The 16307-nt window shown below is 41.0% G+C and overlaps 1 protein-coding gene across 11 annotated transcripts in view; it reads right to left on the reverse strand.

The window, feature by feature from the left end:
• Positions 1–5583: 5583 nt before the first annotated feature.
• The window catches only part of LOC143323015 (muscleblind-like protein 1), a 65185-nt gene continuing 54461 nt past the window's right edge, over positions 5584–16307 (reverse strand). For 6 of the 11 annotated variants that reach the window (XM_076734544.1, XM_076734545.1, XM_076734553.1 and 3 more), the window contains 7 exons: positions 15681–15920; positions 13825–13878; positions 12827–12977; positions 11338–11373; positions 10447–10538; positions 10030–10103; positions 5584–9397 (listed from right to left, as the gene is read on the reverse strand). In XM_076734544.1, coding sequence (XP_076590659.1) covers positions 10047–10103; positions 10447–10538; positions 11338–11373; positions 12827–12977; positions 13825–13878; positions 15681–15920 — 630 coding nt within the window. In that variant the 3' untranslated portion in view covers positions 5584–9397; positions 10030–10046. The remainder of the gene's footprint in view (positions 9398–10029; positions 10104–10446; positions 10539–11337; positions 11374–12826; positions 12978–13824; positions 13879–15680; positions 15921–16307) is intronic. The other 5 variants (XM_076734546.1, XM_076734550.1, XM_076734549.1 and 2 more) reach the window with 5 other exon arrangements.

Consider the following 16307-nt stretch of genomic DNA (forward strand, 5'->3'; position numbering starts at 1 on the left):
CCTCACTACCCTCTTTGTATGACCCATATTCTGTCAGCAAAATGCCCTGCCTGTTGTTATGCACCCCCTGACTTGTTCTTTTCCCGCTATCTATGAGCTAAAATATTCAGCAAACTGCAAATTCTGTCACTGAAGTCTGGTAAAGGCTCAAGGCCAAACCATACACCTGAAAATGATAATCAGTGCTCTGATTGTTGTTTTTAAAGGTAGCAGTTCAATGACTTGATCCATCATTTAATTCTCATTTGTACTCTGAAACAGGACAGACATGGACGGTCGTCTGTGCCGCTAATGCTAGGATGAAATGAAAGAAAAACTCATTTGTACCAATTTATTTTTAAACTTTCAAACCACAGAACAACTTTATATGTTGTCAGATTGATGGAGACCGGAAATCATGGACCCCATTGGAGGATGGCTAATGAATAGTAACTGACTAGTGCCTCCTTGTGGCCGTCGCACAGTTGACGGTCAATGAAGCATCCTACGATAATCAAACAAGAGAAATTCTTCGACAACTTTTCAACACCGCCTACAGCTTCCAAGTGGTATTGTTGCACAGGATACATTTGTTTCCACTTGTGCATGAAGAAAAGATGAACACCACCTTAGAAATAAGAGAGAAGAAGTATGTTCAGTTAAGAGCATGAGGGTGGAGGGGTGAGTAGAAGAAAAAGTGTGAGTTCATGCATTCATTTGGTTGATAATGGAGAAATGAGAGCAGACAGAAACAGAGCAGATCACCAGTCAGCCTTCATTTCCCCAGCAGATCGTAGAGAGGATGTCATATTGAGAGTGATATGGGGAAAAGCTTATAGGGAACCAGTCAAAATGCTGATTGTATCATTACTCTGTAGCTATTACACTGTGTATTTAATGTTTACTTCATAATGATGTTTGTACATCACAGCAAAAAATACAAGTGAAAAGAAAAAAATGTGTGCTCGCTGTTAGATGTAGGCCGACATCTGCCATTTATCTGAACAAGTCTGCTTATTTTTTAGGAATCTGTCAATCAGCACCAATTTTGAGTTAGACATACGTGTGTCATGCAAATTTGCCAAACCCACGAGGCCCCACTGAGCTGCCAAAGTCTGTTTGTTTTACATACAGATTGATTTTTGCCCCAAATGTGCTAACTGCAGTGAAGTCTCTGAAGGTATAGCCTTTCTGCTATTTGCCTTAACTGCCTATTCTGGTCCAGAAAAAATGGCAGCAAAGCCTAAATGGGACAGCTTCAGGCCCAAGTGTTTTTGAAGGGTTTTAAGTGACATGACAAATCACAAATCACAGGCCCGGTATTGGCTGTGCAGCAGACGGTTGGTGTTAAATTCTGCAATGAACCTCAACCGGCCTGATCGATCCCACTCGTCTTCCAGGAGGAGTCGCGATTCGACTAACCTGCAGCTACTCCCACTCTCTTTTTCCATCAGCAGCTGAAAACACCCCCAGACACTTACTGTAAACACATACAAACACACTTACTGTAATCAGATATACCTGAGTGCGCGCACACACACACACTCGCGCATACACCCTAGAGAAAATTGGATGTTTGAGCTGTGCTCAGAGCAGCACTCAGTGAAAGTCAAGTGGTGACTCAGCAGCCAGATAACAGTGAGGGAGAGATAGCAACAGGGTTTAAGTCAAGCTGGAGAGGATGCATGGAAATAATGAAAGGAGTGCTTTGAAATAAAGGTGTGAAAGAGTGAAGGTGATCATCCAGCTGTCTGTCTTTTTGATCATCACGTATGAACCTTGGAATTACCCGTCTGCCTCTTTTTTTGTTTGCACATCAACCCCCTCATGACGCCGGTTGGTTCTTACCTCTGAGGAAACACATCACCATTATTTCTTTATGCACTCCGTCTCACTGCTGTGCCTGCTGCCACATTCAGTGAATTTAAGGACTAACGTCTGCCAGCGTCGCCCTCTCTTCCTCATTTCGGCTTCTCTCTCCTTTCTCTCGCTTGGTGTCACGCTCTCTTCCCCTCCCTCCCTCTTTTCTCATTATTTCCTCCATAATGAGATCAGAGCATTAGTCCATCATGGGGTCAGTTTAAAAAAAAAAAAAAAAAAAGGCATCAATTCAACCGTTCATCTAATCCCTCAATTGACCAGACGTCCCACATCACGGTTTCGTCTGCAGCTGTAACGCACAGATTGATGTGTTAACATTTGATTGTTTTTCTCAGTATTTTCCTCCCCTGAGAGGTAATTCATTAAGTGACCTTTGTTGTTTATTAATGAGCACTTATGGCCGAGTGCTCACAGTGCAACTCTTCTTTTTCCTTTTTTTTTGCCCAATTTGGCTGAGGGTGGGTGCAATTGTTTTACACTCACACGTTCACACATTATTCAGCCTTTTTTTTTTGTCATTTTAAGAAGAGCCTAATTGAAAAACTAGGCATGTTGAGGGGCCAGTGGTAAGTGAGATTCATGACGCGTTGCAGACATGAGGTCGTACATCATAGTTTGTGAGGCGGGCGACAGAAGTTGCCATTATTGGATCAGCACTGCTTCATTAAGTCTCCACACGACACAGTCTGCCGCTAACGCCTGTGGACAGAGAGATGGAGGGAGGGGAAGGAGAGAAGTGAGAGGGAAAGGATGGACAAAAGCTGGGGGAGAGAGAGATGGAGAGGAAGAGATGGAGGGGAAGAGACAAGGCGAAAGAAGCTGAGAGCAGAGTGAGACGACATAGCTGTGCAATAGGGCGAAGGCAAGAAGAGTGAGACTGAAAGTGAGAATGAAACACTGGAACAAAACCATGGTCGCACACAATTTTCTGCAATTCAAGGTAATTTAACCATTTTTTCAGGCAGATAATCTGATGGAGAAATGTGTGAGTAAGGAAACAATGCATCAGGGATGATGGCCTGCAGCTTCCTGTTAATGCTGGCTTCATCAGCATTTCCAAAGCTCAAGCAGTGTGTTGGCAACCCCACTGATGGCTCACCGCATCCAAGTTTCAGAGGTTAATTCCCACCCACCCACCCAACCATCTGTCTTTCCGAGCAACTGTCGCTATTATTTCATTAGAACAGATAAAGCATCAAAAACAATAATCCCTTGTTCAAACAGTTCTACATTATGATGGCCGAACAGGTGATCGCAGATTCCTGCATTGTGGCCGTCGCTGCTGATCTGTGAGCCTCAGCTGACAAAGAGATGGTGCTATCTGGTGGCTGCACTGTGCATCACATCTTTGAACAAACAGCTGGGTTTTTATTTTTGCTTTGAGAAGGACCTCTTACCCGTGACTGGTTTCCATGAAAGGATGCCAAACTAAAACTCTGCTGCAAACCTGCACAGGTGTTTTTGGTGATTTTGGCTGATCAGAGGTCTTTCCAGGACCGCGTGGACGTGCTCACGTCCCTTGAGGTCTAATCAGCCACATTAACTGGAAACACCTGCGTCACTGAACCAGGGCTTTAATTCAGGACTCATCATTTTAAATGCTGAAACATGAACCTCGTCCCCCCCGCAGTGTGTGCACACGCTATATTAGCTGGATGAACATTTCACAGTACTCCTCACCCCGCTGACTGAATTTGCCTCTTTAAAAACTGCATCTGAATTAAGTCCCATTCAGATTTTATCAGTGTGTCAGCACGTTTCTCAAACAGATAAGACACTTATCTCTATCTCAATTAAAATCTTTGCTCCTAATTAGAAGCTTCAGTGGGTAGGACAAATTGATGCATCCCATGTTGAGATAAGTTGAATAGGATTTTAATGAATAACATTATTGATTTTCCACCACTGAGTGCAATGAAAACATTTAAAGTGTATCTGTAACATGTCGGATCGATGTTTGTGTTTGTGTAATTATGCTCACTGAATATGACGAGTGTGAAATGACAAATATGCAGTAATTAGATGACAGAATTACAGTTATAGACATATCTGACAAAAGAAGTTATTTTATGGTGAATAACTAAGAACTTCTTAACAGGATAAAACGTCTTGTGACACATTAGTAATGTTATACATGTTTCTCCACGTTGGTGATATTGAGTAGAGTGCTGACAGCGTATTTTCACATGTATCCACTATTGGACTGCCTTCTAAAAGTAGTTTGTTTTATTCTGTGAAGTGGCCTGTTTGAGTAATTCGCCTGTGTAATAACGCCAGTAATACACATAAATACATATAAAACTTTATTCAGACACAGTAGTGCACTTTTTAATATGATGGCTTATTCGGGGCATTAACAACACTTTAATTTATATAATGGTTTTAAGTTACTGGCTCAGTGTTGTATGACATCACTGTTCACAAATTTGGGGAAAGATGAAGAGTTAGATGAGCCGATAAGTGGGCTGATGTCCAGGACCACCTCTTGGGCAGAGAATTCTTGGAGTCTCCACCACGTCCACCAACCTCAAGGTGATGACAAGAAGGATGTCATTGTGTCCAGCCAAGAAATGCTTGTGCGCGCGCGCGCATGCCTAACCCTAACCCTAACCCTAACCCTAACCTTAGCCCTATCCATAACCACTATTTGCCTATTCCTAATGCTATGCCTAACCTGACCTTACCTAACCCGTAACCCTATCCTCAGTCTTTACCCTAAAATGTAATGATTTAACTTGTGGGGACCTGTATTTTGTCCCCATAAGTAAGGTGAGTCCCCACAATGTGAGTAATACACGGACACACACACACACACACACACACACACACATTAGGTTTTCATCACCCCTAACCCCCCTACATTAACCTTAACCTAAACCTAACCTTAACCCCAGTCTTCACCCTAAAATTTGACCTGTATTTTGTCCCCACAAGTAAGGGGAGTCCCCTCAATGTGACTGTGTAAACACAATTATGCCCCCACAACGTGAGTAATACATGGGCACACATACACACACACACACACTCATAAACACACACAACCCTCCGTAAAATCATTTCTCATTTTTATACCTCTGTTTTTGTACAGATTAAACAAACAAGATATCACTTTATAATTTACAGGTGCTGGTAGGTGGATTTGGTTTGCTTTAGGGCACGCTAGCTGCTTCCATATGTTTCCAGTCTTTGTGCTAAGCTAAGCTATCTGCACTGCAAAACTCAGCTCTGAAAAACAATTTTAAAAAGCAATAAAAATAAGGGGAAAATATGAATTAAAATAAGCAAAATTGTCAACAGAACGGGAAATTTTCACTTACCTTAAGATTTAAAATAAAACAGTAAAAATATGAACCACACTGATCTTAAAAGTAGTGCAACCAGACTAATATGAGTTCATTTGTCTGAATACAAAGAAATACTGATTCTGAAGTTCTAAAATCTTATTAAGATAAATAAGGACCAAAAAGCTTGAAAAAAGTGAAATGCTCCAACATAAAAACTGCCTGGTAAGAAGATATGTCTTAGAATAATATCCTTTATCTTACTTAGATTTTGCTTTTTGCGGAACGGCTGCAGCCTCATATGGTTGACTTCTCATCAAACTCTCTGCAAGAAAACAAACAGTGTGTGTGTTTTGTGGAGCTCTTACTTTAACTACACAGAGCAAATTTAAGCTCCAAGCCCCGAAATAATGCCTCTCAAGCAAACTCATCTTTACTTCAGTTCGTTTGTAAATTTTTATTACATTTTTTAATTCATAACAGCAAGAATCAAATATAGCAATGCAGGCCCCATGAAAAAAATGTGTCAAGAGCTTTTTCTCTTCACCACACACATCCATCAACGTTGGCACAGCACAGGTTCATCAGGTTCTATTAGCTACATTCATGGCTTCAGTTATTACATGATGTTGTAGTTAACAAAACCCCAGCAAACATGTTCCTACCACATCCACAAGGTACAATTTCCCACCTCCATTTCTTTGCTGGTTTCTTCTCACACATTTCATTCGGATGAGATTATATTTTATGGCTTTAGACTGCGACAATCCGAGGTTTTCTCCGCAGGTGCTTTTCGGAGGTGGCCGGCATGCAAACATGACACATGCTTTCAGGGGGCCCGGAGCGGTAAAACAAGCAGAAACAAACTGCAGCAGAGGACAGAATACATCATATTAGCACTACAAGCAGAGAAAACAAACAACAAATGAAAAAAAGTTCAGTTTACATTATATCATAAACGTAAGCATGCGTGCTTGTAGGAGATGAGAGGTGACAAAGATGATCAGGACAATATTCCAAACTAACGACTTAATGACCAAACCACAAAACTGTATTTCAATCTGAAATGACTCCTAAATTCTGCCTGATGTTGAACTACATTCCTGTTTGGTCAGTTTCATCTACTAGAAGCACAGCTTACATTAACATAAAGAACATACTTATAGCTATGGTGTTTGTGTTGCATGTATTTTAACTCTCCAAGTGGTAAAACTTCAGTGAGTATATTTTCAGGAATCTTTTTTTTTTTCTTTAAATAAACGACTATTCTATTTTTGTATTTTTTATATATATTTTATTCCATTACATTGATAGAATATTGTATACTGTAAATACATCTTTCTGTGTAACATGTTTTCTTATTCAATATTACTGTCGTGATTTTTTTTTTTTAAACGGTATATGTATTTCCTTTAACATGCATTCCTCTCTGAGTAAAGTAAAGAGACAGGACGTGTTGTGATTGGTTGGGCCTGGGAGGGCGTGGCCATGACACACAGACCTGTCAGTACAGGCAGGTTAGGGGACCAGACAAACCCAGTCACAGGCCCTTGCTGGAGGGTAGTGGACGCCTCCTCCGGAAGGTTACCTGGCAAACTACAAGCTGCTGACAAAAAAGAAGAGCAACACTTGGCCTTTTCTGAAAGGGGTCGGAGAGCGAGAACTCAGTGCCCTTTTGATGCAAGCAATTTTGTTCAGCCTTTCATAAGATTTTTTTTTTTTGTTATCCTAGCAAAATTCCTTGTCGTTATAGACATTATTTTTTTTTATTCAAAATAAGATCTCAATATACATGATTCTCTCTTTTTTGACTATGTACAGAAGTGCAAAAAAGTCAACCTTTATCACCTTTGTTGCCTTGAGATTCCCCACCCCACCCTTGTTGTTTGCAGTTGGCTAAGTGAGAGATGAGTGCGCACACTCGGTTCCCCCCTTGCCACGTTCACCTGACCCCGCCAGCAACGCCCCCGAAAAAGTGATCAAATATGCAGCTTGTTTTCCAACATGGCCCAATTTCCAGGGAGAGTAAAAATATTAAAACAATAGTTACTATTTGAAATGGATACAGTAGAAAATAACATCTTTACTCTAAACATCTAAGAACTAGATTTTTATAATAGTCTTTTTTTTCTTAAATGACTAGTTACAAACCTTACAATCATTAAAATATTACTCGGTTATCGGCGATGGTTGCCACAGTGACAACTTAGCCTCTCTGTTCTATTATTTCATCACTGTTAGATACTCATATAAAACATCTTTGTTCAAAGAACACAAAGAGACTAGAGAAATGAACAATATGCATACAGTTCAACAATATGCATAACGTAGAAAATATTGAGTTTACAATCATAATCATACTAAAATTAACATTACATGGAATTTCAGGAAACTGTGCATGAGGAACACACAAACACACACTTTTACCTTATATTCATTATAAGAAAGATAAATATAATAAGCAAAACTAAAAAATCAGAACTAAATATCAAAATATCATCCGGACAAAATAAAGTAAAACACTTCTCATCTAAAGAAAAACTACAAGAAAGTTAAGAAAACGCCGACAAAAAAAGTGACAATTACATAGTGCTCTGTGTGTGTGTATGTGTGTGCGTGTGCGTGCATGTGTGTGTGTGTGTGTGTGTGTGTGTGTGTGTGTGTGTGTGTTAATGTGGCGTGGATTAGGCAACTGGATGGTTCAAAATGGCATGTTGCATTGTGCTGACCCGATGGTACATTCTAAGGCTTTGGATGAGTAATACAATCGTTTATATTCTTGCCACTTTCCCTGTACTATCCACCAATTAAATATGCCTGAAGAACACCCAGAACACAACGAAAACTAAGAGTTCTAGAGATCTACTCTTTCCGCCCGACCTTTCTTCGAGCTCGCCAACGCGGCCCACACGTTTCGAGAGTTCTGCCCCCACGAGCCTACCTACAATATCTAGTAACAGTGACACAAAAAGACTTTGGCTGACTATCTGAAAACAGTTCTCAGGTAGACGTATTAAACAAATATTCTTAAATATGTCAGACTATATATACACTACACTGAATCTACTTCGACAATCTGCCATAAAATATGCATAACCATACAAACATAAAAAAACAAATCATGTCGTACAAATCACATCTCCATCGCCAGCTGCGCCGTCGATTGTGACTTCTGTCTCACAGCAGTTTGGATACCGACTGATTGCCCTGTTGTTTCAAAGCTAGTCATCGTAACATCTTCATCGTTAGGAGAGTCTTTGGTCTCTCGTGCTGGCCGTGACCCCCGCATCCGACTCATTTTAGACTTTTAGAGTCAATAGACTTAATGATCGTGGAGAGATCTGTGTCAGCACAGATCCGGTCATTTCCTGTCTAAACACCGACAGTAAGTCTAAAAAAAAAAAAAAAAAAATTAATTCAGTAGAACGTTTGAGTAAAGCAGACAATTTGGGGAAGGTCATCTAATCAGCAGTGGTGCTATTGGGAATCACAGGTAATGACAGGTCACGACGTTGGACACTACATGCTGTCCAAGAGAGAAAAGAGACGTATTAAAGGGAATTGTTGAGTTGAACACTTTGTAACACTGCTTAAATACCATTCATGTGTTTTGAGATGTATGGCACTTTACAGGGATGCCTGCGTGGTTAAAGACATGTGCTTAAGAGACACTAGAAAGGTAGGCTACAAAGGTTTGAAAGACACCTCACAGACATTCAGTTGCTATTCTGCCTCTGAGTGCACTCATGTCATTCCCCTTCTCACCGGTCGAACAGAACAAAATCAGAAACAAAATCATCGTGCACGCACATGTGATTCAGCCAGATTTCTCTTACCTCGACTGAAATACAAGGTGCACTTTTGTGTAAACAAATGAACACATTTAGGTCAGAGGACCAACAACCGATAAACAAACACAAGTCATGATTCTTGGTCAATGGACGTGCCAATCCCGCCGGTTTTTTTGATGACTGCTCCGCACATTTACCTCATGTTAACATTCAGAGTGTGTCTGGTGAATAAAGGTAAGTTGCCTCTACAGAGCGAAAGGCAGTCTGTAATGCAAATGACGTTCTTTTTCGGTTGTTGTGTAATAGTGTGCGTGAAGTACACGTGAAAACAATCCTAACAAACTGTGCCTCCTATGTTAACATGCAGATTTATTCCAAACCAACTCAGATTTGGTTCTCTTGATGTTACAGGCATGATGGGTGACCGCTAATCTTGGACTCGACACCAGCAGGCTCCAGTTCCATCTGGAAGGAAAAACACAGCAAATCAGCTGCGAAAGAAGATGACAAAAGCTCTAAAAATGCTCAGTTTAGACATTTCCTCTTGTCTTGAAACCAGGCCTCAACTCTGCTGCCAGCAAGAATGTCAATAAATCAACATTTCGGGGAATACATTTATTCTTCATTCAGGGATGTGACTGGCCTAACCGAGAGTGAACCAAGGATTAAACAGTGAGATATAACATGCTAATTAGTGAGCTTTAGAGGTGCTGGCAGGCAGATTCTGTTACCCATACACAGACTCAGGCTAGCTGTGACCCCCTGTTTCCAGTCTCTATGCTAAGCTAACCAGTTGCTGCCCGCAGCTTCATATCTATCAGCAAGAAAGCAAATAAGCACATTTCCCAAAAGACCAAACTCTTCCTAAAAGTTCTACATTACTTGAATAAAGTGGGTCATTAGATTAAAATGATAATGATGGTATTACTAATAAATGCTTGAAGAAACAAATTTGTCAGCTGCAAAAAAGAAAAAAAAAAAAAAAAAGAAGTTGTGCCAAATGCTTCTCATAACAGTTTCGGAGCCGCTTGGATGAAATGTAACAGTGTTGGTCCAAACGCAGTGTGTGATATGTGAGAAAGAGGTGCGGTACATACTGTTCTGTCTGAGACTCCTACATCTGGGTCACATACTTGTGACTAGTCAGATGGTCTGCAGATATTATTGGAATCTGATTGAGAGGGGAAAAGAACGGAGGGGAGGGGGAGAAGGACAGAAGACAGAGACATGAGCTGAAATGAGGACAAACAGCACTTCAACCTACACTGATAATAAAGACAAGCATTGTAATTATCTAAGTAATCACAGTATGAGATGCTCTGAAAAGCTAGCAGAGATCAGAGATGAGCCTTGTGCACCATTCATGCGTATTTCATTAAGAGGCACGTGGGAATTATGAGATTTAAAAAAAAAAAAAAAAGGAATAAACTAACAGATACTGAAAAGTCAAAGCCGATACCGGGAGTGAAAAGAGAAAGAGAGAGAGAGAGAGAGAAGGCAGGAGAGGAGCAAACCTGATTGGCTGTTGCGGTTGCAAAGGGAACACTTGTGGCAGATGTGGTGGCTGCAGACACAGTGGCTGGAGTAGCACCGTGCATCATGGGTACTTGGAGGGAAAGATCACACAGGCAGTTGAACCAGAGCAGATTTAAAGCTTTTCATGTCAACACTTCATTTGTATGTCTGTCTATAGAATGCTAATAAACATGAGACGACATCTTTTTAAATTGCTTTCCGATGATCTTTCCTGTTCTTTCCAGTGAAATGCAGCTAATTGGCAAATCTGAAGAGCAAAATATAAATTCAGATTTTTCTTTTACAGGCTTTTTTTGGGGGGGCATTCATACTAAACAGGCTAACTAATTGGCTTTTGTTTCACCTCCCTAAACAGGAACATTATAATTACCGCTACAAATAATGCGAAAAGTCAGCGACTACATCTTCCACTACCACTAATAACTCCTCATGTTTATATGGCATGTATAAGCAGACAGTATAATGAGGTGCTCGGGGGGGTTAGAGAGCTTGGGATGGAAGTATAATGAAGCAAGGGGGGAGTCAGGGGGATTCTGAACTGCAACAAGCATTAGGTGACAGACAGAAGTGTGGCAGAGCAAAGAGGGGTTCATTCCATATCACAAAGATGTCCTGCAGAATATCATGAAACACATCAGCTTCCAATTGAAATCACACACAGTTAAATTCAAAATCAAAATTTGCAAATCATGTTCTATCAGCCACACTGTCGACTGCTTTGAAGAGATCTTACGTACATATGTTTTAAATTCATGTCAGGGTCTGAATTCACAAAATGGAGAATGTGCTCACATTATGCGGTGAGTTGAATGACACGTGAGTGACTAAAATGGGCTAAAAGATAATCAGTAAGGAAAGCTGGCACCTACCAACACTTGTTGCAGGTGTCATGCACAATATCGAGCCTGCCCATCATGCATTGCAACAGGGAGTGGAGTGAATAGGGAGAAGAAATCAAGAAAACTCATTACAAGTGTTATAAAGTCAGACACACTGGATTCAATCTTGGTATGAACAAACTGTGCAGTGAATATGGTAATCTGCTGGCTTCAATGCAAAGGCTGTATAGCTCCGATATGTACCGATGTTACATAATCATTCCTTTGCACGTGTCACGATCGCTGCAGCCGCGCATACCGCACAGCATAGGAATCATATGCACGAGATATAGAGCTGAGAAAACTTCGCGCTCTGCCCGACTAGCCCCAGTTTACTGTTCAACTCTCACTGCTCCGTTAAAAGGAAGGGCAGATTAAACCCTGCCAGTGGTCCCATTTTCCTGTCAGCAGCGTAACAGCTGTTTGCGCCGTGGTAGTTTTCAAATGACCTGCTTTCAAAATCCTCAAAGTGCGTTGCAGTGACCTGACAGTCCAGCAGCGTGGAACATGTGAGGATCTGAGTATCCGAATCGCTCACAGATGGGAATCGATGGCAGGCTATTCTTAGGCTGTCAGATGAGAATATGGAACGCAGGGGAAGATGACTATGCAGTGGCCAGACGAGAGCAGCTCAAAGAAGCTGCGCGTGTGTCTGTTTGTGGACTGCGTATACACACACATACTGTATATTAAGGGCGTCATTTCCACTGGGGATGGAGCAGAGACACGTCCCCCACTTTGCAGTTTGATTTACTCAATAACATTTCTTTAAACTGTGTCACGTTACTCTCGTCCATTTGCCAAAAACCAGATGAGGGAAAAGAAAAGTTGATAAAAGTGATCTGGTTCACCTTGATACTCAGCGCAGACAATGACAGCGTTTTTGATGACCCGAGTTTTGCCTGTCAGGCTGCCCTGACTCCGTGATGGGTGATTTGTTAGGGCAGGAAAAAAAGCAACATGACCCCGTCTGCAAGGTTTATGGGATAGGTTCTGACTCCCAGTTGATTCTGTGAGATTATAATATCCTCTTGAAAAATTAATCAAACATGAGGCAGTAAAGGACAGAGCTGCAGATACAAGAATTGATATGTAGTAAAAGATGCAAAATTGTTCCCTAGTCTGTATCCATGAATCTTTTCAGGAGGGTTAAGCCATTAATAATGCTGATACATTAGGAGAATATAGGGACCAGTTTCAAGCAGTGTAAATTTGCTAAGTTAATATGCTAAATGCCTACACATTAGAAAAAACAATCCTACTTCTGATACTTGCACCCATGCTCTAAATACTGTACAGGTGCAACTGTAAACCAAATCCATGCAAGTTTGTCAAAACAATGAAATCACACCATCATTCAGCCACTCACTGCTGGTGCCGCAACACAATCAAGAAGATTTGTGAGAAACTGCATGTGATTCGACAGCCAATAGCAATGGGACAACTGCCACAAACACATAAAAGAAGGCTCAGGCCTTACCTGATGGTATGAAGGCAGCCTGCTGCTGAAACTGCATGTTGGCCAGGGCCTGTTGGTACTGGAATACGCCAGCATTGAACATAGTGGTGGCACCGTTGGCTTTTTCAAGTGCAGGTCTCTTTGGTAAAGGAGGCAAGACGGGAGGGAGCCCCTGATGAGGGGACGACACCAAAATAAAGGGATGGGAGTGAGGGAAATCAAAGGATGGTAGCAGTGACATTCAGGACAGAGAGAAGAAAGAATTTCATTAGAAGATAAAGTTGCCCTTCCAAACAGCTATTACAAACACTGGCAAGCAAGCAGTGAACTACACTAAATCTGTCAGAGGGAGACAGGACGGTGGCTCTAGCTGACAAACTGTGACATCTATCAACAAAAAAACAGTCAAAACTCAGCACAATGTCACCAACCTTATGATATGATTTGGAACAATACAGTACATGGAATAATTACTTTGCAGGCTAAGGCATAGCTAGATCTTTCTGTAAAGATAACGACAGCTATAATACAAGTTATTGTATTGATTGTTGGACCGTCAAGAGAAATGATTAGGGAAAGCTGCACTGCCAGCTCCATGATAATAGTACACTATAAGCCATGTTAAGACTGTTATGACACCTCTTCAACAATTACACATGCAATATGGGAAGTGACAAATTCATGCAAAGACTACCATACCTTATTAGACACTAAAATATTACACTTTCATGCCAAGTATTTGCTTTGGAGACTCACTTGAGGTGATGAACTGACCATTGACAGTGGAAAAGGCAGAGTGTTTCCTATGTAAGACTTTTTTTTGTGGAAGTTAAAATCAAGATTCAAACGGTCATTTTATCACAATGTTTATGCTACAAAACAAATGGACACAATCAGTTCATCACCCTCAGTGTTTCCTCACTTCAGATCATTAAATATCTACTTTATTTTAGTACTACAAAAGTATATCTACTACACCACAGCTACATGCCAAGCTAAAAGGTGAAAGGTCATAGTACCAGGTCAAAAGTTGCGTCGAGGGGTCGCTTCAGTGATTTGACAGCCGACTGAGTCTTAATTAGCAGGCAGCGAGCACATGATGGCAATGGGCCAATGGGGTTCAAGCGCATTAACATAAACCAGCAAGCGGAGGTGCATCATGGGGGCAGCAGTGCAGTGTGGGTTGGTGAGAAAAAAAACAAACAAAAAAACAAACAAACAAATAAAAAAACAAATCATTGGAATGCAGTATACAACAATAACAAGACTAATGCATGCACATTAATGGCTGTAAGGTTACTGAGAAGAGTTATGGCCCTCGACGAAGTTTATTGTCAGAAGAAAGTTAATTTTCATGGAGTGTTCTGGTCCAGAAAGGAGGATTAGCCAATTAACTAGATCTGTTAAATTCAAGTTTAAGATAATCCTGGGTTATTGTGCAGACATACACTATGAATATTATCTAATGTACTCATGAAAAAGACCCTGCTCCAGATCGTGGATTTACTTGCCCTGAAACTAAACTGCTGGGTGGTTAACTTGATCCTGACCCCTGGTCCCAGGCCAGTTCTTAAACCAACTCTCAAACAATGGCTGCAACCACCACTGCATCGTCTGAGCAGCACAAAACACTGAATTTTAGTTGTAGTTTTAAAATTTCATTATTAATTGCATCCCGAATACATTTTAAAAATTCTGTGAATCAGTTCTATGTTTATTTTGAGCTACTAAAACACACATTTTTACATTGTTTATAACTTCTATTATTTCATACATCCTGAGTTATGTTATACAATTAATTGCATGTAACTTTTTACTGTTTAACTTTATTGTGGTCTCACATCTTTTAATAACATTACTTTTTAAAGTGAGGCAGATAAACAACCTGAAAGATATTCAGCTGATCACGTTAGCTTCGAGTTGCATCAAAGAACTTGAGTGTGTGCTTTCAAATACACTGCGAAAATATCATTTGTTCCTTTATTTACGTATGTTCATAAAATTAGAAAGTCACATTGTGAAATTTGCATTTCCACCTCTGATTGAAAGCTACAGTAAATAAGACTAAAGAAATTCATCTGCTCATGACATTTGAAAGAGGTTAAAAAGGGCAGATATCAGCGATGCCATCGCTCGGATGTGGAGGCAGATCTGATTTGGCTGCATGGAATAACTTTAACATGAAAAGGTTAACTGAAATCAAGCTCACCCTCCTTTCTGGAGCACCTGTTCATAATGTCATGTACAGTACAGGAGGAGGAAAACTTGTCATTTTAAAGAAAACTATCAGTGCTTTGCAGAAACAGGGTTGAAATTAACAGTATCATCACTTTCTTGACTGTCTAGCAAACACAGTAACATACCTGACCGTAAACAGCAAAATATACAACTGACAAAGCAGCAAAACAAGGAGGAGCAGGAGGAAGGGAGCAGTAGGCTCGGTCGCATAGTAGCACGATCACTACAGCCTGCGGCTAACAAAGCACACGTCGACTCTGTGTCTTCTCAGTGCGCATTGGGTCAGAGCTGAAGAGAGCGGGAACAGAAGAGACTGGGATGTGTGCTGGGAGGTTGAGTAAACGCACAGGGCAGAAGACTCACACAACTGCACCCATAAGAAAGAGGAAAATCAAGGCTCTTATCCCCAAATAAGTGTCTGCAGGCTGTGCTCAAAAACCGGATAGACGCATGTCACGTTCAATGAGTCAGCACTAGAAGAGCTTCATTATTTGGTTTACATGAGAAATCAAGTCTCATATTTTGTTTTAATTGAGAGTAATTCCTCTGGCTGCACTCGACTGAGGCTGCAACGCTACAGCAGATGTGGTTTAGCTTGCGTCCTTCTCTGTGTTGTAAACCGTGGACTGATACCTACCATGGCTGCAGCAGCCGCTGCCTGGTTGACTTGGTGTTGGGCGGCTTTGATCTTGGCCTGCAGGTGAGCCGGAGGGTGAAAGTACTTGCACTTCTCCCTCGAGCAGCGACCTTTAATGTAGTCCATACACACAGTGACTGTGTTGTCGTTGGTGTCAATCATAGTGCTATCTGCAGGGTGGGCAAAGCGGCAGTCATTCTCCCCACGTGTGCAGTTACCCCGCTGGTATTCCCGACATACCTGGTGCATAAAAGTACACAAACAAACACACAGTTTACCATTTTAATTCTGTTTTCATAAACCCAAAAAAAAACCACACACACAAATGCTCACAAATGCCAGAAAGCCCCACCCCTCACATACATTATGAAGTTACTGTTCACTTTACTTCCCATCTGATGAAGTAATCAATCTGTTCAGTCATTTCAGAACTTGACAATCACTTTACCAGACAGAGCTAACCAATCTTAATGACATGTTCGGCCATTATTGTTGATTGATAAGCAGAGCAGACCGTAACCAGTGTTTACAGGCTCATCAATCACACAGCATTTATCCATTATTCAAATGAGCTGTGTTGTTATTGTTGTGCTTCCTCAGAGAGACAGAAGGGGGCAGCATCTGCGT

This window comes from Chaetodon auriga, chromosome 7 (genome assembly GCF_051107435.1).
Source record: "Chaetodon auriga isolate fChaAug3 chromosome 7, fChaAug3.hap1, whole genome shotgun sequence".
Taxonomy (NCBI): domain Eukaryota; kingdom Metazoa; phylum Chordata; class Actinopteri; order Chaetodontiformes; family Chaetodontidae; genus Chaetodon; species Chaetodon auriga.